The sequence below is a fragment of the Passer montanus genome, unplaced genomic scaffold (assembly GCF_014805655.1).
Source record: "Passer montanus isolate IOZ18808 unplaced genomic scaffold, ASM1480565v1 scaffold148, whole genome shotgun sequence".
NCBI classification, from domain to species: domain Eukaryota; kingdom Metazoa; phylum Chordata; class Aves; order Passeriformes; family Passeridae; genus Passer; species Passer montanus.
The window spans coordinates 820,518-847,768 of record NW_024361829.1 but is presented as its reverse complement, the minus strand read 5'-3'; the positions used below and the strand labels follow the sequence as shown (position 1 = coordinate 847,768).

The 27,251-nt window shown below is 55.8% G+C and overlaps 1 protein-coding gene across 2 annotated transcripts in view; it reads right to left on the bottom strand.

Annotated features, from left to right (window-relative positions):
* SCN4A (sodium voltage-gated channel alpha subunit 4) overlaps positions 1 to 27,251 on the bottom strand; it is a 47,198-nt gene that overhangs the window by 13,578 nt on the left and 6,369 nt on the right. The window contains exons 2-16 of one of the 2 annotated variants that reach the window (XM_039701049.1): positions 22,759 to 23,057; positions 21,810 to 21,930; positions 20,756 to 20,843; positions 19,986 to 20,114; positions 19,816 to 19,907; positions 17,968 to 18,285; positions 16,302 to 16,365; positions 15,678 to 15,819; positions 14,728 to 14,940; positions 11,949 to 12,104; positions 11,613 to 11,733; positions 10,279 to 10,517; positions 8,317 to 8,490; positions 7,696 to 8,052; positions 4,023 to 4,454 (exon numbers count right to left, since the gene is read on the bottom strand). In XM_039701049.1, the coding sequence (XP_039556983.1) occupies positions 4,023 to 4,454; positions 7,696 to 8,052; positions 8,317 to 8,490; positions 10,279 to 10,517; positions 11,613 to 11,733; positions 11,949 to 12,104; positions 14,728 to 14,940; positions 15,678 to 15,819; positions 16,302 to 16,365; positions 17,968 to 18,285; positions 19,816 to 19,907; positions 19,986 to 20,114; positions 20,756 to 20,843; positions 21,810 to 21,930; positions 22,759 to 23,022 (2,910 nt within the window). In that variant the 5' untranslated portion in view covers positions 23,023 to 23,057. Of the gene's footprint in view, positions 1 to 4,022; positions 4,455 to 7,695; positions 8,053 to 8,316; positions 8,491 to 10,278; positions 10,518 to 11,612; positions 11,734 to 11,948; positions 12,105 to 14,727; positions 14,941 to 15,677; positions 15,820 to 16,301; positions 16,366 to 17,967; positions 18,286 to 19,815; positions 19,908 to 19,985; positions 20,115 to 20,755; positions 20,846 to 21,809; positions 21,931 to 22,758; positions 23,058 to 27,251 lie in introns of those variants that run through there. The other variant, XM_039701048.1, reaches the window with a different exon arrangement.

Genomic DNA, 27,251 nt, shown 5'->3' with positions numbered 1-27,251 from the left:
AACACTGCTCCTGGAATTTTCCCACCTCCCAGCTTGGCTGGACTTTGTCTCTGGAATGACCTTTTGGTGGTCCCCACGAATTAGACCCTTCCTTTACTGCACATCAACCACCGTGACAGATGGACTGAGATGGGAGACGCCTCTCCCTCAAGGACTGAGACAGGAGACCCCTGTATGGAAAAGCTCCTCCTTTCTTCCTCAAGGACTGAGGCTGAAACCTGTATTGCAGGTGGGGGAAGGTGTGTGTGTGTGGAGGCCAGCTGATATTTGCTGACCACTGGACCAAGAAGAAAATCGTTCTTGCCTGCTGCTGATAGACTTTTTGTACCCTTTTTCAACAGACTATTCTTCAGTACATTTGATTCCATTTTGAAATATGTCCCCTTCCCCCAATCAAAAAATACTGTAATAGAGGTTAGAGCTGACCAGTATCTCCACGATCTCCCCTGATATGAGCACAACAGGCTCCATCGACTGGACTTCAAAGGTCTTAGTCATCCCACGTCTGGTAGCTATACATGTCCTTTCTTTTCCTCCCCTCCTTTTTCTTATTCTTTCCCTTTTCTTCATTCCCCTTCTCCCTAACACATTTTGCTGTGGTCATTCAATAAAGGTACATTTGTTTTTGATTATCACTGCAAAACCCCCTTGTCGTGTTGGTGTTTTACACCCTGAGATCAATAAAATGGACCATCACGAATCTCATCCTCGAGGGCAGATCATGACACAGGGCTTTTAAACACCTCCAGGGATGGGGACTCCCTGTGCCAGGGCTGGACATCCCTTTCAGTGAAGAAATTTTCTCTAATATCCAATCCAACCTGCCCTGGCCCAGCCTGAGGCCGTTCCCTCTGCTCCTGTCCCTGTTCCCTGGAGCACAGCCCGACCCCCCGGCTGTCCCCTCCTGTCAGGAGCTGTGCAGAGCCACAAGGGCCCCCTGAGCCTCCTTTGCTCCAGGCTGAGCCCCTTCCCAGCTCCCTCAGCCCCACTGACAACACCCCTGTGCTGCAGCAGAGCCAGGAGCATCTCAGGACACATCTCCCTGCCCAGCAGGGTGGGACCCCCGTGGGAGAAGCCCCTGGAGGAGCCCTGAGCCCTGCACGGATTCTGCAGAGCCACTCAGGTGGGAGACAAGCGGGTGCATCAAACACAGGGGCTCTGCCCAGGCAGGGGGAATGATGGGCTGAAATTTATCATGAAATCACAAATTATTTGGGCTGGTAAGAGTCTCAAAGACCATGTAATTCCACCCCCTGCCAATGGCAGGGACCCCTCCCACTGTCCCGGTGGCTCCGAGCCCCGTCCAGGCTGGCTGCTCCTCACTGCTCTGAACTGCGAAGAAAAACCAACCACGAGACTCAGGATTGTAGCTGCGATGATCCTGTCCCCGCCACTTCCCCGAAAAAGAGCTTTTCCTCGGGAAGGAGCTGCTCGGGAGGTGGGGAGGATTTACCGTGGCCGGGGCCTGGCGGAGCGAGCTCTGCGCGGGGCTCTGGCTCCCTCTGGAGCTGATCCCGGCTCTGAGCGCTCCCGGCACAGCGCAGGGCTCCCCCTTCAGCGCCCGAGTGCTAAACTAAATCATTGTCCTTTCACATTCTCAACACGGGCTGGGAGAGCTGGGGGGGGCTCACCTGGAGAAGGGGAGGGAGCTCAGAGCCCTTCCCAGGCACTGAAGGGGCTCCAGGAGAGCTGGAGAGGGACAAGGCATGGAGAGACAGGGCACAGGGAATGGCTCCCACTGCCAGAGGGCAGGGATGGATGGGAGATTGGGAATTGGGAATTGTTCCCTGGGAGGGTGGGCAGGCCCTGGCACAGGGTGCCCAGAGCAGCTGGGGCTGCCCCTGTCACATTCTCAACACGGGCTGGGAGAGCTGGGGGGGGCTCACCTGGAGAAGGGGAGGGAGCTCAGAGCCCTTCCCAGGCACTGAAGGGGCTCCAGGAGAGCTGGAGAGGCACAAGGGATGGAGGGACAGGCACAGGGCATGGCTCCCACTGCCAGAGGGCAGGGATGGATGGGAGATTGGGAATGAGGAATTGTTCCCTGGGAGGGTGGGCAGGCCCTGGCACAGGGTGCCCAGAGCAGCTGGGGCTGCCCCTGCATCCCTGGCAGTGCCCAAGGCCAGGCTGGACACTGGGGCTGGAGCAGCCTGGGACAGTGGGAGGCGTCCCAGGTGGAATTACATGGTCTTTGAGACTCTCACCAACCCAAACTGTGATTTCATGATGAATTGCAGCCCATCATTCCCCCTGCCTGGGCAGGGCCCCTGTTTTTGCTGCACCCCCTTGGCTCCCACCTGAGTCAGCTTTGACTGGATTTAGGCACCAAACCCAACAGCCCCGACGGGCTGAACTGGTATTTACTGGTTGAGAGGTGCCCTTTCCCTTTGCTGAGCTCAGAGTTTTCCCATGCAGTGTTTGGAGTGGGTGCTCTCTGCTGAACACCTAAAGCCTGCTCTCCTAAAGCCCAGAGCCTAAATCTCTGCTAAATCTCACCTAAAGCCTGCTCTCCTAAAGCCCAGAACTGTGCCAGGACAATAAGCTCAGAGTTTTCCCATGCAGTGTTTGGAGTGGGTGCTCTCTGCTGAACACCTAAAGTCTGCTCTCCTAAAGCCCAGAGCCTAAATCTCTGCTAAATCTCACCTAAATCTCTGCTCTCCTAAAGCCCAGGACTGTGGCAGGACAGGTCCCATGGCTGCACCCCAAGGTTTTCCCACCTGCTGGGAACCACTTTGGGGTGACAGGGAGCTGAGGTCCACGGGGACCCCCTGTGTCCCCTCCCATCGTGTCCAGGCTGGCATTGGCATCACCTCTGCAGTGTGCCCAGTGTGCTGGGCACTGCTGCTGTGGGACTGGGGTTGGGGTAGGAAAAGTCTGGGGGAAATGCCAGCTCTCAGCTCTCCTGGTGGCAACCCGGAGGGGACTGAGAGCAGCAACCCCCCCAGCCCATTCCCTTGACCAAGGTGCTCCACAGAATTTTGTTCCCTCTGTAGGGCTTGGCAGGGGCAGGAGCCAGCCCCACCTTTCCTCCTGTCCCCCTCTGTACCCCAAATGCTAAAATCTCCCTGTTGCCCCAGATAACACGAAATAATCATGATTGTCCCCTCTCCTTGCCCCATGTTGTGCCAAGCCAGGTCCCTGTCACCGTGCAGAGCTGTGAGGAGCCTGCAGGAGGGAGGGAGGTGAGAGGCTCTGCAGTTTTGGGAGCTCTGATTCATTTTCCAGCCTTTCCTGGGCTCCCTGTGCAGTCCCATCCAGATGCCTCCTGGACCTGGCAGGGCTGGTTGGCATGGAGCTTTCCAGAGTTCCCTCAGCTCCTGGAAACACTTTTGCCAACCAGTCATGACAAATCCCTGCTCAGAGCTGTTCTATTGTCCAGACAAAGCCCTTCCCAGGCTGATGCACCTGCTCCTGTCCCCCTCAGCACCTCCAGCTGCCCTGTGTCCCCAGGACCTTGGGTTGAGCAGTAATTTCTCACCACACTATCACCCTTTTGTGTCCACTTGGGTCTTCCCAAGTTTCTTGTCCCCCTGCCACCCTCTCAGTGGACCCCAGCAGTCCCCTGGAGAGCAGGCTCAGCTGTGTCAGCTTTGGATCCCTCACCCCTTGCTTCATGTTCACCGCTGCTAAGCTCCTCCATCTGGTCTGGGCCCCCCCAGGCTGATGCTTCCCGAGGCATTAGCAGTGGATCCAATGATAGTGCCATCAGCAGATTTCCTGGCGTCGGGTTCCTCTGGGACGTCTTTAACCCCAAACGGGCGCTCTGGCCCTTGCACTGCCCCTGTGCTGCCCTCTGGCATCAGCAATAACCCCCCAAACCAGCCAAAGCCCTGCTTGGACCCTCCCCTCCCACTCCAGATTACACTGGGAAATGCCAGCTTGGAAAATGCCAAGTTTGGCCCGTGCCACGCCCTGTGGGAAAGCTGAAAGTGACCCAAACCAACATCACTCCTTGGGCAGCACAGCAAGAACGGGCCAGTCCCAGTTCTGGGGTGAAACCCTTGCCTTCCACCCGCCTTGCTGACCTTGGTGGTGTCCTCGGTGTCAGACTGGGTGCTGGTCTCCTCGTAGAGGTCGGACTCCTCAGAGGCGATGGGGACCTGCACCGTCAGGTTGGGGTTGTTGATGAAGTTCATGTGGTCCAGCTCATCCATGAAGATGTGCTCCTTGCCCGTGATGCCATCCAGGTACCCTGACTTGGGCTCCAGGGCCGTGTCCACGTGGTTGAGCACGGAGTTGTCCCTCTTGCTGGGGTCCTGCTCCTCCTCCGGTGCCACCTTCTTGCCCTTCCAGAGGCGGCGCAGCAGCGCCAGCAGCGCAGCCTTGGCGAGGGTCACGCCGCGCGTGATGCGGCCGATGGCGATCTGCAGGTTGTTCAGCTCCCCGTCGTCGTCCGACGCCGCCAGGCTGTCAGCGCTGAAGGAGCTCAGCAGCAGAGCCAGGAACAGGTTCAGCACCTGGGGGAACAAAGCAAACGCCGGCCCTGAGCTCCAGCACCTCAGGATTTCCCTCTGGAGCTGCAGCGAGCGCTGGTGGCTGTGGAGGAGGCCCTTCACTGAGCACCTCGTGGGCTCTGCCCTGCTCTCACCAGCTGTGGGGCCTGCAGAGATGCCAGTCCCAGCTCCTGGAGGGCATGGACATGCTCCTCCTCAAACCCCCTGGGCTCTGATACCTTCCTCCTCACCCTGGGCTCCCACAGCCCTGCAGATCCCTCTGCAAGTGATGTTAGTCATGGTTTCAGTTCCTCTCAAGCTCTGCTGTGGATCTGTGTGTCCCTTCCTTTGGTCTCTTGGGGCTCCAGGAATCCCATGGGGGACTCCCCAAGCCTCTGGGGCTTCTCCCCGCCACCCCCAGGGAGGCAACTCAGCTCTTGTGGCTGCCCCTGGATCCCTGGCAGTGTGCAAAGCCAGGCTGGATGGGGCCTGGAGGAACCTGGGGTAGTGGAAGGTGTCCCTGCCCATGTCACTGGGTGGGGCTGAGTGCTCTTGAATGTCCCTTCCAACCCAAACCAGTCTGGGACTCCATGGTGCTGTGATTATGTCCCTTCTCCCCAGAATGAAACCTCCTGCTTGTCCTCTCAGCTCTTCCCTGGCTTTGGTATCCCAGACTCCCAGCAAGCTCCTGAGGGTCTCCCACACCCTGGGGCCATGGAGGAGCCCGGACTTGGCTGTGACCCCATCCCTGTGTCCTGGACACTGCTCTGCTCCATCAAAGCCATGTTTCACCCCAGCGCGAGCCAGCAAATGCTCTGTGTAACTCCAGGCATGGGCTCGTGTGCTTCCCCTTCTACTTGACCATCCCAAAACGTGACTGGAGCCCACCACAGCCTCTCCTGGCACAGCTGGGGCTGCTGCCTGCCAGGAGCAGCTCGGGAGCAGAGGGGTGGGATGGGCTCAGCAGGGACGGAGCCGGCCCACAGCTGTCGGTGTTTGTGCCGAGCCGCGCGGTGCCAGCAGCGCATCTGAGACGGGAATTAGCTGCTATCCAAGGACACTGCTGTTTTCACATGGCTCATGCCATGTGCCTTAAACCACGTCTTTAAATAAATCCCCGCGGGCCCAGCAGGCGAATGCCCCCGTGAAGTACCAGTTACAGTTAATGGGCGCCGCTGGCTTTGTTGGACAGGACTCCGTTACCTTGTCACCCGACTGACTTCCTCCCTTTTCCCTGAATAACCCCAAAGGAAATGCTCAAAGTGTCATTAAGAGCAAAGGACGGGTCACCTTCTTCCTGCGTGAGAAACACACACCTCCCTGCACGGGGAGCCTTGGGAGCCTCTGGGACGGGCTCCAGGCTCGGAAATACCTGAGGCGCTGCCAGGAGAGCCTGGCAGAGAGGAGGAGGAGGGCACAGAGGGCTCTGGCCGTGTTTGTGCTCCGTGTTTCTCTGCTGTGCTGTAAATGGAGCCTGTGCAAGAGCTGCAGAGCTGCCCCAAGGGCTGGGGTGCACCTCTGGGATAGGGACAATGACACCTTTGGGAGGGGACAATGGCACCTCTGGGATAGGGACAATGGCACCTCTGGGATGGGACAATGGCACCTCGGGGAGGGCTGTCACTGACCCCCCCCCCCCCCCCCCCCCACGTGTGTGTTCCTCCTCTTTCTCTGAACTTCTAATTTTGACCTTGTCCCTCCAGTACTGGTTGCTTTACTGCTCAGAAAGGTGGAGAGAAAAGTGAAACCCCCGGGGGGGGGTTGCCCCCCCCCCCCCCCCCCCCCCAGTTGAAATTGTGCTGCCCCTTTTTCTTCTGCCCTGGAGAGGTGGGTGGACTGTGCTGCTCCAAAAATGAGCTCCAGAACAGGAAAGCTCCCAGAGCCCCTTTTGGGAGGGCTCTGCAGGAAGCCCCAGCTGGGATTCCCAGTCCAAACTCCTGCACTCCCTGCAGAAGGCTCTGGACAGGCTCCTGCTCCTTACAGGTGCCCTTGTGGGTGATTTTCAGCCTGGCCCAGCCTTACCATCCCCTGGGAAGGTGCCATCACAAGCCTCTGCTGGCTGGTGGGAGATGGGCAGCGCGGGGGGCTCGGGGCTGCTCCCCTCCTCTGCCCAGCACCGCCCTGGGCAGGGTCTGCAGCCAGGGACTCTCCTTTCAAAGCCCCAGACCCCTGGCATGAGCCAGAGAAGCCAAGAGGCACCCAAATCCCAACTTTCTGCCCTCAAAGTGGGACACTCCAAGCTGACCCGAGCCGGGGGCTGCTCTGGGTTTCTCCCCGGGCTCCTTTCAGAGCCTCCCGGGGGACAGGGGTCAGCAGCTCCCGGGGGCAGATAGTTTTTCAAAGCAAATTCCAAAGGGATTACACAACCCCGGCAAGTAATAGGAGCGAGCCGGCGCTTCCCTCCCCTGTCCTGCTCCTCAAGAAGGGAGAGCAGGGCCCACGCAGGCTGCAAAACAAGCTCCAGAGCTGCCAGCGATGGGGTTACCAAGTTTAGAAAGGATTTCACGCTCGCCTGGAACTCACAAACCTGTGGCTCAGGCAGCACAGGCAGCCGGGGGGAGTGGGGAGGGTGGGGTGTAGGGTGGGCGTGAGGGGAGCAGGGGCTCCCACAGACTCAGGGAAGGAGGTTGGCCATCACCAGATGACACCTGGAGCATGGTGAGGGCTGGGGAGGTTGGGGATCTGCAGGAGCCTTGTGGGGAGGGCTGCTCCCAAAAGCACCTGGAGCAAAGGGTGGGAGATGATGGATGGATGCGTGGATGGATGGATGGATGGATGGATGGATGGATGGATGGATGATGGATGGATGTGTGGATGGATGGATGGATGGATGCATGGATGGATGGATGGATGGATGGATGGATGGATGGATGGAGCTCTGCCTCCATCTCTAATCAGGAGAGTGAGAAATAGGACAGGAAAGCTGGAAAAGCCAAGTGGAGGACACAGGGCAGCTTGAAGCTGAGCTCTGTTTTATCCCAGAGTGGCTCCGGCCTCTGCCTAAAGCCCAGTTGTGTTTTCTGTGCCTCAGTTTCCCCCCAGTTCCTGGTCTGGTTTCAGCTGGGGGTCCCTCAGGAACCATTCCTCCCTCTGTTTCATACAGAGCTGACACGGCCCACCCGAAGGGCCTGGGGAGGGGGGAGAATCCCTGTGCTCCCTGCAGCTCCAACCAGACCCTGCCACGGGCACAGCCCTGTGGAAAAGCTGAGCTGGACAGAGGCGTCCCCACCCCAGCAGCCCCCTGTCCCCCGGCCCCCAGCCTCACCACGAGGTTGCCGATGACCATGACCATCATGAAGACAATGAGGCACATGGTCTGGCCCGCCACCTCCATGCAGTCCCACATGGTCTCGATCCACTCCCCGCAGAGGATGCGGAAGACGATGAGGAAGGAGTGGAAGAAGTCGTTCATGTGCCAGCGGGGCAGCGTGCAGTCCACAGAGATCTTGCACACGCACTCGATGTAGCTCTTGCCGAAGAGCTGCATCCCCACCACGGCGAAGATGAAGACGATGATGGCCAGCACCAGCGTGAGGTTGCCCAGGGCACCCACGGAGTTGCCGATGATCTTGATGAGCATGTTGAGAGTGGGCCAGGACTTGGCCAGCTTGAAAACCCTCAGCTGTGGGGGGCAAGGAGAGAAGGGGGGTGGCTGGGGGTGTCATTGCCACAGCAAGGCCGTGCCACTGCCATTGCACCCTCCTGGGCTGTTTGACCAAGGCAGGAGGGGTTAAACCCACAACTGCTCTGACTCCAACTTCCCTGAATATTTAACTTGGTCTAATCTTTGACAAATTGGGCCCTCCCAAGCTGAGCCCCCACCATGAAGGAGGCTGGACAAGCCATCCCTGTCCCTGTCACCGCCCAGGTGTCCCCTGGCACTTACCAGGCGGAAGGAGCGGAGCACAGAGAGCCCCTGCACGTTGGCCAGGCCCAGCTCCACCAGGCTCAGAGTGACGATGAAGCTGTCAAAGATGTTCCAGCCCTGCTGGAAATACTCATAGGGATCCAGAGCAATGAGCTTCAGGACCATCTCTGCCGTGAAGATCCCTGTGAAGACCTGTGAGAAGCAGCACCCTTGACCACTTGTTCATACACCAGTGCTGAGCTGTGGGGTGGGGTGGGCATCATCCCTCTTTTTTGGGGTATCCTTAAAGCATTTCACCATGTCAGGGCCAGTCCCAGTTGGGAACAAGCTCCCCAGGGGCTGCCCACTGGGGTGGTAAAGCCAGGCTGGGAATACTGGTGACTGATTCCTCTGGAGGGACACAAAGGTGAGTGTTGGCAGCTGAAAATTAAAAATAAAATTTTCTTGGCAAGGAGACACCTTTGGAATGACTGGGAAATCACAGATGCCCAGCACTGGGAACAGGGCTGCTGCTGGGATGTGTCCCTGTCCCTCCCTGAGCTCTGGGAGAGCTGTGTTTTCACACATTGCTCCTCTCCTGGGACCACAGCAGCACCTGCAGCACTGTGTCACTGCAGAGAGGGCTCAGCCAGGGGACAGTCACCATCCCTGCTGCAATTCCACAGCACTGCACGTGCAGAGAGCCTGGTGACAGATCTGCCCTGACTGGGGATGGTGCTGGGACAGGTGTGTCCCTCACGGAGCAGGGAGGAGCAGCAGGGAGGATCCTGCATCCTGGGGGGTGTCCCCACATGTCTCTTGCATGCAATCACACAAATGTTCTGTCCTTCTCCTGCAACTGCATCAGGGAGGAGCAGCAGGGAGGATCCTGCATCCTGAGGGGTGTCCCCACATCTCTTGCATGCCAGCACGCAAATGTTGTGTCCTGCTCCTGCAACTGCACCCCAGGGGATTGTCCCCACGTGTCCCCAGCATGGCCACAAACATGCCCTGTCCTGCTCCAGTATCCAGGGGATTGTCCCCACGTGTCCCCAGCATGCCAGCCCACACACATCCCCTGTCCTGCTCCAGTATCCCAGGGATTGTCCCCACGTGTCCCCAGCATGGCAGCCCACACACATCCCCTGTCCTGCTGCTCCCAGCTGCTCCCTGCCCCGTCCTGTGTGCCCTGTGGTGGGGCAGGCAGCTCCCACCCGGGCCCGGGCAGGGGATGCGGGGCAGCCCCGGCTCGGGGGGGTGTCCCAGCCTGCTGTCATCCCCTCCTGGCCCTATCATCCCCGGGGATCCGCTCCCGGCTCGGAGGAAGCCCTGGAGCCGCCTGAGCCCGGCCGTGCCTTGAGCCCCGGCCCATTAATCCCCTTGTATTTCCTGAGTGAAACCAGAGCCGGCCCCGCCCGCCGGGACAGTGATCTGTCACCCGGGGCTGCGCTCCAGGGCCCCGCAGGTGCCGGGGCAGCCCGGGAGATGGGAGCGCTCCCTTTCCTCAGCGCATTTCCACCGCTGCCAGGCGGCTCCGCAGCTGATCCATCCACCTCAGAGCCTTTTGCCACCAGCTCCAAGCAGGAGCAGCCACTAAAGGCACCTATAAAATCAGGACAGCCGAGATTTGCACTGGACAAACGCCTGATTATTGGTAATTTTAATGCTGCATTGTTGCTTCCTGCTCAGCGGGGACCGGTTTGTTCCCAGAGTCTGGACACCCTCTGCTCTGCCCCGTGGGTCCCTGCATTTCTGTGGGGACACTGTGGTGTCACCCAGGGCTGTGATGCAGGGGTGGCTCAGGAAGCACCGAGCCGGGCAGGGCTGCACAGGAGGGGAGCAGGGAATGGTGGATCCCAGTCCCATCAGAGCCCTCGGTCTGGGCTGCCCCAGCTGTGGGCAGAGCTCTCCGTGTGCTGTCAGCAGCTGGGACGTGCCACACAGCAGCAGGGGGACCTGCCCTCCGGGGAGGGGGTTGAAAGGGGGCATGGAGCTCCCTACCAGGTTCCCCACGCTCAGCACGTTCTCGAACTCCTCCGTCATGGGGTAGTGCTCCATGGCCATGAAGAGAGTGTTGAGCACGATGCAGATGGTGATGCCCAGGTCCACGAAGGGGTCCATCACCACCAGCTTGACAAACTCCTTCAGCTTCACCCACGGGCGGCAGCAATTCCAGACCAGGAATGTGTGGGCGAATTTGTACCACCAGGGTGGGCATTTCTGGTGAGCTTCTTCCAGCTCTGAGGGTGGGAAAGGAAAAGTGTGGGATTATCTTGTCCTCACCTGGATGGGCAAGTGCTGACCCTCAGGAGAACTTCTCCTGAGGTGCTGGACCAGCTCTGGATGATCTATGATTTTAATATCATGGAATAGCCTGAGCTGGAAGACACCCACAAGGATCACTGATCCACCTCCAGACCCCCCAACAATCCCACCCTGGGCATCCCTGGCAGTGCTGTCCAAACCCTCCTGGAGCTCTGGCATCCTCAGGGCCGGGACCATTCCCTGGGGAGCCTGGGCAGTGCCCAGCAGAAGAACCTTTCCCAGTATCCATCCCAAATTCCCCTGGCATGGCTCGTTCCCTTGTCCTGTCCTTGGTCACAGGGAGCAGAGACCAGAGCTGCCCCTTGAGGTCTGACCTCAGGCTCCCCTTCTGCAGCTGAACAAACCAAGTGACCTCAGCCACTCCTCATGTGGCTCCTCCACATCCTTCATCATCTTCTTAGCCTTCCGTTGGACATTTTGAAAAAGATTTAGATCTTTTAGATTATTTTTTTTTGTATTGTGGCACCCCAAAAATACAGGGGCTTAAAGGAGGAGCCCCAGCACAGAGATGATGCAGACCTGGCCCTCCAAACTGGAGAGGGATGGAAAGGCAGATCAGCCAGGGAACTGTGGATCCAATCCTGTTCACAGCCCCTGGGCAGGATTTGAGGTGTCCCTGCCACCCTGAGATTGCCAGGACACCCAAGGGCACTGCTCTGGGCTGACCAGAAGGTTTCATGCCTGTTCTTGGGGGGACAGGGGACATGAGCTGCTGAGTTTATGGTGCTTTTTGCTGAAGCTGACACTGCAGCTCCTGGGAAGCTGCTCAGCAGTTCCCAGTTGGCTGGAAACTCCTCTAATCAGCTGCAATCCCTTTAATTTGTGTGAGATATCGGATTATTGCCTCCAGGCATCATCCCAGTGAGCAGGGATGAAAAGTCTGGCTTGAGCATCACTGACCCCATATGGAGACCCCAGCTGGAGCCATCCCTTGTGTGGGGCTGGGAATTTGGGACGGCCACTGTCACCAACCCAGGCCCTCCCGCCCTGACCAGGACCCTCACCCATACCTTCCACAGCGTTGGAGATGACACTGATGGCACTTCCCACCCTCTTCTCCAGCCCTGGCCCATCCTGGTTGCCCACAGTGAGGTGGTTGAGGTCTGGCTTCTCCGGCTCATGGGGGTTGAACTGCGAGGGGAGGAGGGAGGGATGTGCAGAGTTATTCCATGCTCTGAAGGACAGAGCAGGCAGAAAACAGGGAATGGTCTGGAGAGACCTCTGAGTGCAAGCTGGGCACCCCAAAAAGGCTTGTAGGACCCAACCCACAGCGAGGGGGGCACAAGGCTGGCCCCTCAGGGGGAGTGGGCACCCTCAGGGATGGCAGGGGCAGAGCTGGCACCTACATCAACCACGGTGTCGGATCTCTGCAGGGTGATCTTGGGCACCACCTGCCCGTTGCAGTCCTTGGCCTTGTCCTGGTCGCTGTTCACGTCGGAGTCCTGCCCCTTCCCGGCCACGCTGCTGGGCAGGGAATTGCTGCTGGACGAGCGCTCCTGCAACTGCACAACCCGGGCCCTGTCACCCCTGTGCCCGCAGCCGTGGGAACATCCACAGTGGCTGAGGGCTCCAGGGGCTGGGAACATCCCTTCCCTCCCTGGAAGTGGTGGATGGAGGAGGCTTGGAGCAACTGGGGCTAGTGGGAGGTGTCCCATGGTGGGGGGGACTGGATGAGCTTCCATGTCCCTTCCAACCCAAGCTGTCCTGGATTTCCAAGCCTTTTCCTTTTCCTTTTCCTTTTCCTTTTCCTTTTCCTTTTCCTTTTCCTTTTCCTTTTCCTTTTCCTTTTCCATTTCCATTTCCATTTCCCTTTTCCTTTTTTTTTCCCTTTTCCTTTCCCTTCTCCTTTCCCTTTCCTTTTCCCTACAAAAAGTTACCATGCAACAAAATAACAACCCCCAATACCAAACATATATAATACAACAAACACCATTTTATAACCACCGAAACTACTGACCTCCCACTACAACACCACCTCTAACCACTTCTATTATCACTAATAAAAAAGAATTACAGTTTTACACAAATTACACTAATTACAGTTTTCCCTTTCCCTTGCACTCCCTGCACTCTGCTCTCCACAGCTGAGTTACATCTGTTCAGATTTGGTCAGGGACAATAATTCCTAAGGACAAAATTGAGCACACCTTGGTTCTTCAAGCAGAAAACTTTGCCCTTTGCAGTGAGCTCTCATCCAAAATGGCAAAGAAGCAAAATCCTCAAGGCTCTTGCTGAAATGTGACCTCCAGGATTTTTGCACTTGCACTAAATGTTGTATTAACACATTTCCATTGCATGAAAAAAAAAAAGTCTTTTTTTGTCTATTTTTTTTCTTTTCAACAGTGCTATTAAAATCACCACCGAAACTACTGACCTCCCACTACAACACCACCTCTAACCACTTCTATTATCACTAATAAAAAAGAATTACAGTTTTACACAAATTACAATAATTACAGTTTTCCTTTTCCCTTGCACTCCCTGCACTCTGCTCTCCACAGCTGAGTTACATCTGTTCAGATTTGGTCAGGGACAATAATTCCTAAGGACAAAATTGAGCACACCTTGGTTCTTCAAGCAGAAAACTTTGCCCTTTGCAGTGAGCTCTCATCCAAAATGGCAAAGAAGCAAAATCCTCAAGGCTCTTGCTGAAATGTGACCTCCAGGATTTTTGCACTTGCACTAAATGTTGTATTAACACATTTCCATTGCATGCAAAAAAAAAAAAAAAAGTCTTTTTTTCTGTCTATTTTTTTTTTCAACAGTGCTATTAAAATTTGAAGTTTATTACATCCTCTTGTAGCACTGAGCATGACACAGTGGAGTGAGAAATTCTGTGTTCTCACAGCACATTGCTGAAATTCAGGACATTTTCCACCTTTAACATGGGCTATGAAATAGATCCAGGCCGCCACTGCTTGGAGGTGCTTTGCCCTCATTCTCAGCTTAATTCCCTCTGTCTTTTTCCTTTCTCTGTGTGACTCTAAAGGAAGACATCCCTTGACAAAGCCTTTGGGCACTTGCTTGGTGGATTTGCTCAGGGAAGGGGCCTCAGCACCAGCCCAGAATCCCCAGCCCTTGGGCAGGGCTGGCTCAGACCCTTCCTGCAAACAGCAGCAGCCAGAGAGGAGCAGGCCACTTCCCAGGGGATGCTGTGGCTCTGCACAGATAAGAGAAGAGACATAAGAGGCTCTGGAGGGAGTCAAGCATTGGTTTGTGCCTCTCTGCATGTGAGGGAGGTGGTGTCCTGCCCAGACACGGAGATTTTCAGGGATGTCTCCTGTGGGTGTTGCTGACATGGACCAAGAGGATGATTAGAGCTGGAAAATGGCTGGGCTGCAGCACCAGAAGCTTTTGGCCATGCTTTTATAGGAGTGTTGTACTGAAAAACATTCCCAAGGACAGCAAAGGGGTGAAGGTACCATCCTGACACCACAAGGGGACATCTCTTGTCCAGGTTGTGCTTTGGCCAAGCAGGGTTGGAGGTCCCTTCCCCCCTGGTGTTCATTGAATCCCAGCGTGGTTTGGGTAGGAAAGGACCAGAAAGACCATTATTTTCCAACCCTCCTGCAATGAGCTTGGACACTTCCACCATTCCAGTTTCCTTGGCTCCCATAAGGACACCAGGACCTCCCTGGTGAGGCTCAGGGTGTCTCGAGCCCTTGGTTGTGTCCCCAAAGCCCAGGGTTTGCTGACACACTGAGCTGTGCTGCCTCATCTTCCCTGAGTGCTCCTTTGTGCCCTGGTGACACCGAGCTGGACTCCTGCCACCCTTCCTGATGTGCTGCAGGAGATCCTCTGGAACTTCTGAGGCCTTTCATGTCCCTCACCTCCTCCTCCTCTCAAACATCCCTGTGCTGCTCCTCTCTGCTGCCTCCCAGTGCACCCTGGGCTGGGATTTGGATGTGGAAATTTGATCTTTTCAGCCTTTTTTGTTGCCACCCATGATTATATCTCAGTTTTTTCATTCAGATGTGATGCCCAAAATAGTTGCTCCATTTTTTCTCTACTTCCTATGGACCAAATGGAGTTTTTATTTGGATTTTACACCATGCTTGTTGCTGACTCAATTTCCTCTCCCCATCCCCAAGACCTCTCATTTTGGCCTCCACTCTTCCAACTCACCAGCCTTTCCTGCTCCTCTTGCTGCTTCTTCAGCTGCTCCATGAGCTGTTGGAATTCCTCCTCCTTCTGCTGCTCCTCCAGCATGGTGGCATCGTTCTGCTCAGCATAAGCCATGGCCACCACGGCCAGGATGAGGTTGATGAGGTAGAAGGAGCCCAGGAAGATGACCACCACGAAGAAGATCATGTAGGTTTTGCCTGCTGCCCGCAGTGTCTGTGGGAAGAGGTGGCAGGGATGTCACGATGTCACTTTGGTGACACTCCCAAGAGAAGGTGCTGCCCCTCCTGGTTGTGCTAGGAGGGAAATATTTTGCTCCTGTCTTCTCCAAGGGTTGGTCATTGCCCAATGGACCTTCCTGCAGGCCCTGGCACTGGGCTGGGACTGGTGGGAGGCAGAGAGAAGCCTTGGTTCCTGAGGTTCCTGAGGGCTGGGAGTGATGGAGGTGGGACCAATATTCCATCACTGACTCGCTTTGCTCAGCCCCCACCTTCTCAGGACTCACCTTCAGGACAGCATGGTCCCTTTCTGACTCTAATAATCTGGGAAAGCCTTCCCAGAGGACAGGGATAGCCCCAGGTGTAGGGTTCCTTTTACCTGGCCAGCCTCTGGAGCCAGGGTCAGCTGGGGTTCGGTGGTGTCTCCCTAGAGGAAAACTCAAGGAAGGGACAAGTGACCTGGCTTCTCCTCCTTATCCTGTCCCTCAGCTCGAGCCAGAGGTGCTCTGGACAATCTTATAAATTCCTGATTCCCCATGGCAGCACCCTGGGAAATACACTGCTCTCCCATGATAGGGAAGTAGTAAATGGGACCATCGCCACCTCCACTGATCCTGGCTGGATCCACAGACCACAGGAGAAGGACCCACAGGGTTCCAGTCAGTGACTTTTCACCTCAGGGGCAGCCCAGGGACGAGGGGAACCCTTGCTCAGGGGTGGAGGGGTGGTGCCTACCAGCTGGAAGAGGTTCTCCCAGAAGTCCTGGGTCATGAGGCGGAAGAGGGCCAGGAAGGCCCAGCTGAAGGTGTCGTAGCTGGTGTAGCCATAGTTGGGGTTCCTCCCGGCCTTCATGCACTCGTAGCCCTCGGGGCACTTCCTGCCAGGGGGACAGCTGGGATGAGACCCTGGCATGGCCCCGCAGCCAAACCCAGCCCTAAGGGAGGGGGTGCAGCGGGGGGACCCTCCCCTCCAGGATGGGACAGGTGGGATGCCTGGACGGGCAGCTCCTGCCCTGTCTGACAGCTGATGACCCCAAAGCTGACACAGGCAGGAGGCTCAGACTGAGACCCCTCAAACTGATTTTGGGACCCCTCAAACTCAAAATTTGGCATGCCTGAGCTGATTCCAGCTGCAGCTGATACAGCTGTGATGCCCAGACTGATACCCTCGAGCTGGTACCATTGGGATGATCCAGCTGATACCCTCAGGGTGGTCCCCAAGCTGGGGTTCCTGGACTGTTCCCCTGCAGAGCTGCATTCCCAGCCCCGTCCCAAGCACCAGGGGTCCCCTGAGCTCTCTGTTCCCTGTGCCAGCTCCCTGTGCCCTCCCGGGGGTGCAGAGGGAGGGGGAGTCACTCACCCAGCATCACTGCTGTTCCCGCAGAGCAGGGCATCCAGGGCTCCCTCCAGGAAGTAGTAATTGGCTTTGCAGGTGGGGAAAGGGCAAGGAATAAAAATGAATGAATAAATAACTAAATAAGCACAAACATTGATTTTCAATCTCTTGGGTGCAACTTGCTGTCAGGGAAATTCCTTGAATCCCAGGGGAATTTTTGACTCCCAGTGTGGGGCACGTGGTTATCTACTCTCTGTTGACTTTGTTGTTTGTCTTGGCTCTGTCTCAGGGAGCTCCTGGGATTGTTCCATCAATCCAACCAGGTCCCTCCCAAGCCTGGAAATCCCTTGGATCTGGCCAGGGCCAGGCCACCTGGAGAATGGGTTAACACGAGGTCAAAGGCTCAGGGCTGGGCTGTTTTCCTGGGAAAATCGGAGCATTGGCAGGAAACACCAAGCATGGGGCACGGCAGGAGTCCCAGGAAAACCTGGGCAAATGCTCCTGCTCCATGGCTGCAGCTTCTCCTGCTGCTCCCATCGCTGGTGGGGACCCCAGGGGTGCTCACAGCTCTTCCTTAGGGCTGCAGAGCCACAGGAGCTGCCAAGCAGTGCCACCACAGTGACCTGCCCAGGGACACAGGAGCACCTGCAGACACCCACACTGGAGGTGGCAGAGGGCAGCTGGATCCAGCCCTGGACGTCACCCAGCACAGCCCTCCCAGGTTTTGGGGCTCCCTGGATCCTCCCTGGCCCTGCCTTCCTTCTTGCCATGGGGCTTCTCTTTATCCTGTGTGGGCTCAGGTGCAATTCCCGGTTTTTGGGCTGGCCCCAGCAGCTGCCCTGCTGCACTTGTGGCCTTGGGCAGTTCCTCTTTGCTTGGAGCTCATCAGATCCTATGGATGGAACTTGTCCCCTACCAAAACCTTCCTGTAATGAATGCTGGAGCTGATTGTTGGGCCAAGCAGCTCAGCTGTGACCCAGCCTGGTCTTCTGAGCTCTGCTGAGTGTCCTGAATGACATGTGGGGCATCCCTGTGAGGCACCCTGCAGCTCTACCAGGCAGGCTTGCTGGATTTTTACATTCTCGTGGAGTTTAAAAACTCAAAACTGAAGAACAAACAAAAAATCCACCACACTTCAGGCAAAATTTTTAAAGAAGGGATAGGAAAGGTGAAAGGTAGACCTTCCTGAGGAGCTGTGTTGGTCCCACCCCTCCCTCCCTCTCTCCCTTTGTCTTTTGTGGTATAGTCCAAAGGGTTCATTGGGCACTGTGCTACTTGGGGAAGGATCCACACAGTGAAAAGTGGCTTCACAATGTCATTCCTGCATCTTTTCCTCTGGTTTTCTACCCAAAGTTTCACCTGCTCCTCAAGGTTTGGTCTCTCTGCTGTGACCACCCTGGTGGCACATTGGCCCTGACCAGCAAGTGAGTGATGGAGACTCTGGTCCATCCAAACCTTTCTGTTGTGAAACCTCCCTGGGAGAGCTCAGCTTGCCCAAGTGGACCTCACTGTCCCTGTCCAGGGGGATTTGATCTCATCTGTGCCTTCGGTGAGGATGCACAGCCTGTGCCACCACCAGCTTTGGCAGGAAAATCCCTGTGAGCAAACCTTGGAGTGGCCAGGAGGAGCAGGAAACTGAGGAGTGAACCAGGGTGAGGGGTCAGAGGAGAAGGGGCTGCAGGAGCTTCACCTTCATCACTGATGTAGGCGTTGAAGTCAAAGGTGTTGTTCCCGGTGAAGTTCCCGGTGAAGTTGCCGGTGAAGTTCCCGGTGAAGTCATCCATGAAGTCGTAGAAGGTGGAGTTGTCCGAGGTGTCATTGTCCAGCCCCAGATCCTGCAGGAAGGTGCTGTTGGGGGGAGGCCAGCGCACACACTTCTGCCGGAGGTTGCCCATGAAGAGCTGGAGGCCGATGAGGGCGAAGACGCTCAGGCAGAAAACCGTGAGGATCATCACGTCCGAGAGCTTCTTCACCGACTGGATCAGAGCCCCCACGATGGTCTTCAGCCCTGGGGGGAGGTGCCACCACTGAACTGACTGCTCATGGTTAATTTGTGGTGTCCCCAAAGGGTGCTGGCTGTAGTGGGGACGTGTGTCACCCTGAGTGAACCCCCAGCTCTGTCCCCACTCATGGCTGGGCCCCCCACAGCTGTCACCCTTGGGCTGGTGCTGGTGACTTCCCCATCCCAGCCTTGGGCTAGCCAAACCAAAGCCCACCCCAGCCTGGCAGCCATCAATTCCTTTGCATTTTTTTTCCCTAAATCTGGCCATTTTTTGCACCAAACCACTGGAGTGAAGCACTTCAGGGTGGGACATAGAGAAGCTCTTTGCTGGCCTGGCTGTTTGATGCTGTGCACCTCTCCCAGCTCCAGAAAAGACTCTGTGGCTGTCCCTGGCTGGTTGGGAGCCCTACCAGACCCCTCATCCTGATCCCTTCAAGCTGGGAAATCCCTGGTGTGCCCAAGTGGAGGTGACAAAGTGACACCTGCACCTGGATTAACTCATCTCTCCCCACGACATCACCGATCCCTCCCCAGGGAGGCTCATCCACAGATCCTCAGTGGGATTTTTCCATGGAGGATGGAGTTCCTGTCAGAGAAGGTCTACATGGATGATGGGCAATGCTGGGACATCCCAATGTTCATCTTTAGAGCTTCTCTGAGCCCAGAGCTTTCTCACATGGAGAAATTTTCCAAGGAAATGACCTTTAGCCCTGTCCTCCTGCCAGGTCATCGTTCCCCAGACTATTTAGGTAAAATCCTGTTCTCCAAGGGCCTGACCATGGTCAGATGTTCCAAACCAGCTTATTTTTGCCACTGCTATTTCTGCAGGGCCCTTGGGGATGTAATTCCAGAAAGAAGCAGCAAGTTTACATTTTGCTCAATGTAATTTTTAGCTTGTTTGATGAAGGAAAAAAACATTCAAATGTGAACCCTCACAATCTGGAGCCTACAGAGACACCACAAGGATTTATTCACCACAAGGAATTTTCATTTTCAGTTCAATCTCACGCTTCAGATTTCTGTGTGCTTGTACCAGGTGTTGAAAGCACAGTGTTTAAATGGGATCATATTTGGAAATCAGCAATCAGAGGGATTTGATAAGGTGCTCCTCACACAAGTCTGCATGTTTTGGGTGATGTTAAACCAATACCTGTTAAATATCTCAGCCTCAGCACCAGAGAGCCAACAATGAGCACAAAACTGAGTCCATAGCTTCAAAAATGGAAAGATTTGGTTTATCAAACCCATAAATCCACTGGGAGCACAAATTCCCTTAATCCATCTCCAAGGAGCCTTAAAAACATCCCATCTGCCTCTTCAGGGGCTGCCAAACAACCTGGTGAGTGCAGCTGATTTCAAGATGTAAAATCAGCAGGATCTGACCCAAAAGCCAAATTTACATGGAAAGTTTATGGAATACCTCATTTCCTGTGTTTTCTCTTGGAGCTGCCCAAAGAACCAGGAATTTCTGGGAACTGTGGGAATAGCTGAGCTCAGGGGAAGGCACGGAGGGGAGGCCCCTCCTCTAAGTCCCACCTGGTATCACCGTGATGGTTTTCAAGGCACGGAGGACACGGAAGGTCCTGAGAGCGGAGATGTTCCCCAGGTCCACGAACTCGGTAATGTAGCTGTGGGACAGGAGAGGGAAGAGCTGCAGGGGCTCTGCCCAGAACCCTCCTTGTTCCTCCCCATCCCACCGGACTCACGCCATGGAGATGACCATGAAGTCCAGCCAGTTCCACGGGTCACGCAGGAATGTGAAGTCGTCGATGCAGAAGCCTCTCGAGAGGATCTTGATGAGAGACTCAAAGGTGTAGATCCCAGTGAAGGCATATCTGAAATGGAACTGGTCACCAGGACACACTTGCCTAGGTCCAAGGTTTTCCCATTCCTCAAAGGGGGAATATCTTGAGGAGCTGACTGTGGGGGCTGATGGGTTTTTGGGGGGCTTCAGCACTGGGAGAGGTTTTCACCTCACCTCGTAAGGTGGGCTGGGACATCTCGAGGTACCAATCCCTCTGGTGACCATTCTGCATCACCTCTGTCCCTGCTGATGTCCCATCACCCCCACGCTCTCTGTAAAGCCCTGGTGAGACCTGACTGTGCAGAACCACAGCAGAAAATTTCTGGATTTCCCCTCTCTCCTGGGCTGTCCATGGTCCTTGGACAGGTGGATCAGCTCAGCCTCTCTAGACTGACAGTGCTGACCCAGCCCAGCCCAGCCTGCTCTTCAGGGCTCTCCAGACATGGGGACCCCACCAGATTTTGGGCAGCTCTGAAACATTCTCACTCTTCAATGCCCTACGGAGAGTATGGACATGCCTTCTGAGGGCCACCAGCACCTCCCAGTGACATCTCCCCTGCACTGAAGGGTGCCTGGATCCCCAGACCCCTCTCTGAGCCTTGGTCCTGTCCCTCCTGAAGGACACTGCCAAGCTGGGCTGTCCCCGTGGCCAGGGGAGGTCTCAGGACTCACTCCACGTTCTTGGACCATGCCGGGGGGTTGCTCAGCGTCATAAACACGCAGTTGGTTAAAATGGTGATCATGATGAACATGCTGAATAATTTAAATCCTGGTCAAGGAAAAATGCTCTGGATGGTGCCTGGATCCCCCCTCCCCACAGTCAGGAAGCCAAGTGTCCCTGTTCCTCTTGTCCTGGCTGCCACCTTGGTACCTCACCCTGCCCTGCTCCTCCTGCTGCTCTCCTGCCTCTGTCCTGTGCCCACACTTCCCTCTTTTCTTCTTTGCTTCTGTGCATGGTCCCAGCCCCTTTCCTTCCTTTCTGCTCCCCTTCCCAGCTCTGTGGTGCTGGCTCTGCCTCCCTTTCTGTCCCCTGCGCTCCTTCCTCTCTATCACCTTTGGATACAGCTTTCCCTTCCTTTCATAGTCTCTCCAGACCTCAAAACCCTTAATTTCTTTCTAGAAAGCTCCAACTCTTAGGCTTAGCCCCCTCTACTGCAAAACCTCCCTCTTTTCCTCCTCCCTCATGGCCATAAACCCCCACTTGCTTCTGAGCTCTGCTGGAATCACTCCCACCACACTGCAATGACCAAGAGCTCCTTTCCTGCCTTTCCCTCTCTGTCCTGGCTCCTCTGCTTCCCTCTCCCAAAGCCTCCTTGGAGCTCCCCTCCTCACCCCCTTCCCCGTGGGACCAGATCCCCTGACCCATGAACATTTCCCTTCCTGTCCAAGTCTCCCCAGACCTCAAAGCCCTTCATCCTCTCCTTAGGAAGCTTCACCACTTGGGCTTCTTCCCTTCTCCATCCAAACTTATTCTTCCCTTCTCCATCCAAAGTGATTCCTCCCTTCTCCAGCCAGAAGTGAGCTTTTGGTGCCTCCAAGGTGCTCATCAAGAACCTGCTCCTTGGAGTAAAGCTCTGGGCAGCAGGTCCTGCCTGGGCTGGGGGCCCAGGAGGTTTCCACACCACCCCATCACCAACCCCTTCACTTGTCCCTCTCCTGGGGCTGTCTGGGCTCTGAACAGTGGGGTTTGAACTGGCCATGGAGCAGCATCCCAGAGACCAAGGATATGAATGGATGAGGACTTTGATGGCTCCTCTGCGGATGGGGTTGAAGGGCCCCAGCATGTAGAGGGCAGGGGTGGCCGAGAAGCGGAAGATGGACTTGCCCTTGTTGAGGACTATGAACGTCTGTGGAGAAAAGAGGAGAGGGGGGGTTAGTCCTTCTACACCCCCCAAAACACCATGGACCAAGGGCTGCCCTTGGAGGGGAGGTGTCTCTGCATTTTTGGAGCTCCAAAGGCTTGGAGATGCTCTCTGCTTAGGAAGAGAAGCAACCACAGCAGTCTGGGGTGGTGGTTTGTGGAAACCCAGGGCACTGGAAATATTTCTCTGTCTGTTCTCTGTCTGTTCTGTGCCCTGACCCCCAGAGGAGCACTGACTTTGACCCTCATTCATGGGGAAAGTTTCCTAGACTTCAAGGTAGACTAGAATCCACAGAAGTGTGAAATAGATTATAGAGAGTAGTGTAGGTGTATCACTTGGTGAGAAATTTAGGTTTTGGGATTTTTAGTATGTTGTGGATGGAAGCAAGATGGGTTTCTTCTTCATGTTTCTTCTTCCTTCTTCTTCATGGGTTTGGGTGGCATTTTATAATTGGGCAGAAAAGTCCGCATTGTGTGCTCTTTGGGATCAGTTATTGGGTTAAAAGGGAAAGTAAACTAGGTGTCAGTTCTTAATTGGATAGTTTAATCTTAAAAGACCTTGTAACAAGAGATTGTTAGCCATTTTGTGCCTTCTAATCAAAAGCTGCCAAACTCACGGTTGTGAGACTGTTTTACTGATAAGAAATAATAAACACCTGAGTCTGAACATCAACTGCCATCTCAAGTGCCTTCAATCCAGACCTGGAGAAACCAATAGTGGATCACCAGGATGGGATCAGGTAAGCACAGGAGGTCCCTGCTTGGGACTTACACCTAAGACCAAGCCTACCACGGGCAAAGCTCTGGCCCTCACCTTCTTGTCCTTGTAGAAAGGGTCCAGGTCCTCCAGGGGGGTCCCGATCAGCTCCAGGGGTGGGTCACCATAGATGAGGGGCAAGTTCTTGCCGGCTTCCAGGTCACTGCTGGGCTTGACCTCCTCTTCCTCGGGCATCTCCACCTGCTGCCGCTTTATCCGGAGCGCCTCGGCCTCGGCCATGCGCTGCTCGATGGCGGCCAGCGAGGCCGGGGTGAAGGGGCGCAGGTTCTCGGGGCCCGGGATGTGCGGCAGGCCGGCCATCCTCTCATTCTGCTCCCGGGCCAGCCGCGCCCAGCCTGCGGGGACAAGGGGCTGCAACACCCGGGGACAACTCGGGGCAGCTGGTGGAGGATCTCAGCGGGGTTTTGGGAACAACAACCGGGGACATCCCAGGGTTGTTTGATGGCAGGATCTCAGCAGGGTTTTAGGAACACCACCTGGGGACATCTCAGGGGCGTTTGGTGGAGGATCTCAGCGGGGTTTTGGGAACACCACCTAGGGACATCTCAGGGTATTTGATGGCAGGATCTCAGTGGGGTTTTAGGAACACCACCTAGGGACATCTCAGGGTTGTTTGATGGCAGGATCTCAGTGGGGTTTTAGGAACACCACCTGGGGACATCTCAGGGGCGTTTGGTGGAGGATCTCAGTGGGGTTTTATGTGCATTTATGGCAGAAATGTTGAGCTCACAGGAAAGGATATCATGTGTGGATCATGGTATGTGCATTTATGGCAGAAATGTTGAGCTCGCAGGGAAGGATATCATGTGTAGATCATGGAGCACCCTGGGTGCTCCTGCTCCTTCCAGACCCCCATTCCCATTGGGAGCTGGGAGACCTCAGTCTGGAGAAAGCTCAGGGGGGACCTTCTGGATCTCTACAAGTCCCTAACAGGAGGGGGCTGCCAGGAGTGGGTTGGGTTCTGCTCCCCGGAGCAGTGACAGGACAAGGAGACAAAACCTCAAGCTGCACCAGGGGAAGTTTATGCTGGACATCAGGAGAAATTTTTTCCCAGAAAGACAGGGCATTGGCAAGGGCTGCCCGGGGAGGTGGTGGAGTCACTGTCCCACCGTCCCTGGAGGTGCTTAAGGAAAGCCTGGGTGTGGCACTGAGTGCCATGGTCTGGGTGACACATCACAGATTGAACTTGAAGATCTCAAAGGTCTTTTCCAACCTCATTAATTCTCTGATTCTGTGTTTCCACCTCCAGTCAGGAGGCACCATGAGGCTGGGACACCTGGTGTTCCTGTCACCACCTGGCAGTGCCAGACAGAATTTCACACCCCAAACACGGTGCTTCAACACATCCAAACATCTTTGGAAGCAGCAGCCCTGCTCCAGCTGCCTCCCCTTGGCAGAGCATCAATGGCTTTGCTCCTGCAAGGGGCCTGTGGTGCCTCAGACAGGAGGTTCCTCAGCCAGAGGAGCTGGGTCCTGCAGGGCTGTGGCCCTGGCACAGCTCCCAGCCATGGGAAGCAAAAGGAACCTGCCCTGCCTAGTGGCTCTGCTCCCAGGAAGGGTCAAAGACTTCTCTTGAGCCAAAAAGCAAAGCAGTAACGGCACTTTTGGATGTTACAGGGATCAGGATGACAGAAGGATTAGGGTGGTGGGTTAGGAGAGGTAACGATGTTCTGCTGCATAAAAAGAGTTGGAGAGAGGGAAGTGTGGAAGAGAGGGGTGGCTGCACTTGGGGGAAGAGGCTGACATGCCCTGGGGAAGGTGGAGATGCTGGCAGAGGCTCCCCCAACAACACAGAGGTTCTTGTGCCTTGACAATGTCCCATAACTCCAGATTGTTTGGGATATGAGCCCAACATTCCGTAAAACTCGACCCTGCTTCTCATGGACACTGGGACAGCAGCACCTCTGTGCCTCACCCTCACAAGCCAAGCATCCCACTGGAAACTCCAAACTTTCTGTGAAGCTGCCAAGCACCTGCCCCCGAAAATCCTTCAGGATCAATAATCCCAGAGCTCTGCTGTGCTGACAGCTGGAAACCCTCAGCCCTTTGGGAATAGAGAGAACTGGACATTTACAGCCCTGATGGGAAAAGAGACTGGAAATGGAGCTGGGGGGGCTCAGCTGGGAGAAAAGGAGGCTCAAGGGGGCCCTTCTGGCTCTACACAGCTTCTGACAGGAGGGGACAGCCGGGGGGTCAGACTGTGCTCCAGGGAACAGGGACAGGAGCAGAGGGAACAGCTGTGCCAGGGCAGGTTTAAATTGGGTGTTGGGAAAATTTCTTCATGGAGAAGTTGTCCAGACTTTGGAACAGGCTGCCCAGGGCAGGGCTGGAGTCCCCATCCCTGGAGGGGTTTAAAAGCCTTGTGGATGTGGCACTTGGGGACAGGGGTCAGTGGTGGCCTTGGCAGTGCTGGGGGAACAGCTGGGCTTGGTGATCTCTGAGGGCTTTTCCAACCTGAAGGATTCTCTGACTCCATCTGATTTAGGGAAAACTCTGTCCTTGCTGATTTGGGTTATTTAATGGCACAAACTGAGTCACATCACTGCAAAGTGCAGTCCAGCCCCAGCCCAGCTTGTGGCCCCAGCTGGTTCCCCATGGGCGGGGGGGATGGAACCCAGAGGTGGCACCTCATCAAAGCAAACAAAAAGAGAATTTTGGGTCCAAAGTATCTCTGAGAGGGGACAGTGCCTGGGCAGGTGACAGAGGTGCCACCAGTGCTGCTTCTCATGAAATTACTCTGGACTTACACCCAGTTCCTGCTCCACTTGAGCAGCTCTGGAAACTTCCCCTCAATAACAGAGATCTCAAAAAAGCCAAGAAGCACGGGCCTGTGTCTGGTTTTATCACCCTAAATGCCAGGGGGAATGTGCTGGTGCAGGGGATCACAGAACACCTCCAGCTGGGAATGGATCCATTTGGATCATCAGGGGGAGCAGCACCCAGGCTCCATCAGGACCCACAGGGCCCATGGGAGACCTTCACAGAAATCACAGAATGCACAGAGTCACCAGGTTGGAAGAGACCTTCAAGATCATCGAGTCCAACCCAGCCCCAGCAGCTCAACTCAACCCTGGCCCCCAGTGCCAATCCAGGCTTGGTTAAACACACCCAGGGATGGTGACTGCACCGCCTCCCTGGGCAGCCATTCCAGCACTTTATCACTCTTTCTGTAAAAAACTTCTTCCTAATATCCAACCTGTATTTCCCTTGATGCAGCTTGACCTTCCCACCTCATCTGTGGCAGCTCAGAGGAGCTCGTCACTCTGGGCAGCCTCAGTTTCCCTGGGAACGGGGATTCGCAGGGCTGTCAGGAGCAGCCTGTGCCCGGGCTGTGCCAGAGCTGCTGTCCCCGCTCAGGGCAGGGGGTGCTGCCCGGGCCGTGCTCCCCGGGCGCTGCCGCGGTCCCCAGCGCTGTCCCCGCTGCCGGAGGTGGCTCTGCCTCCAGCTGCCACCAGCGATCAGCGCCGGGCTCAGGTTTCTGCAGCCCCATGACTCTGCTCATTCCTGTCCCGGGGAGCCGCCGCGAGCAGCCCCAGCTCTGCCCCTGTCCCCTCTCCTGCCCCGGTCCCCTCTTTCCTGTCCCCTCTCCCGTGGCTGGGCTGGAGCTGCCTGGCAGCACCAGGAGCGGGCTGGCAGATGCTGGGGCAGGGCAGCACTGCCTGAGATTACACTGGGAGCCTCAAAGGGGGTGTTGCCCCTGGCACGGGAATTCTTTGTGGCTTTTCAGGATCTTTTGCAGGCTCTGAGCCCTTTGGGGCCACCCAGAGAGGATGGGATGGCCCCGGGGAGCAGGAGCAGGGCTAATCCCATGCCCAGATCCCACACACCAGCACCTCTGGTTGCCTTCCAAGATTTGGAAGCAAAGCCAAGCCCAGGCTCTGCGGGGGCTCAGCTCAGCACCCCTCTGTCCCCAGTGAGCCCAGCCCCACAGAGGGGCACAGGGTGGGCCACACAGCGGGGTCCCACCAGCCTGGGTGAAGGGTCCCACCCTGGGACCAGCCCCTGGCCCCTGGCACATCCTGGCAGGTTTTTAGCAGCTCCTATGAATAACCCAGACCAAACTCTTTGTGCTCCCACAGGCAAAGGCAGCTCAGGCCCAGTGACAGGTCTGGCACAAATCACCCACCAGGCCCCTCAGGGCTGGGCCCAGCTCTCCAGCACCTGAGTCCTCCAGTAGTCCCTGATTAAGGAAAATCCCTGCCCCTCATCTTTCCTGCTGGGAAATCAATCACTTAAAATGTCTCTACAGAGCACTGACTTATTTACTTAAATTTTGGCCACCCAGCTGAGATGAGTGACTCCTTTTTGCTGTGACACTGTGGCAGCAGCTCTCTGGCCACAGACAGCAACAGAGAACTTTCCCAGGGAAAGGCTGTAAGAAGATCAGAGAAAAGAATTATAAATAATTCTTATCTTAGCTTGCTGCACCTATTATTTTGAACATGTGTAATGTGTTGTGGAGATTTGTTTACCACAGGGTGGTTTTCTTAATTAGCCAATGATGATGGTGTTTGGACTGGAGCACCAAT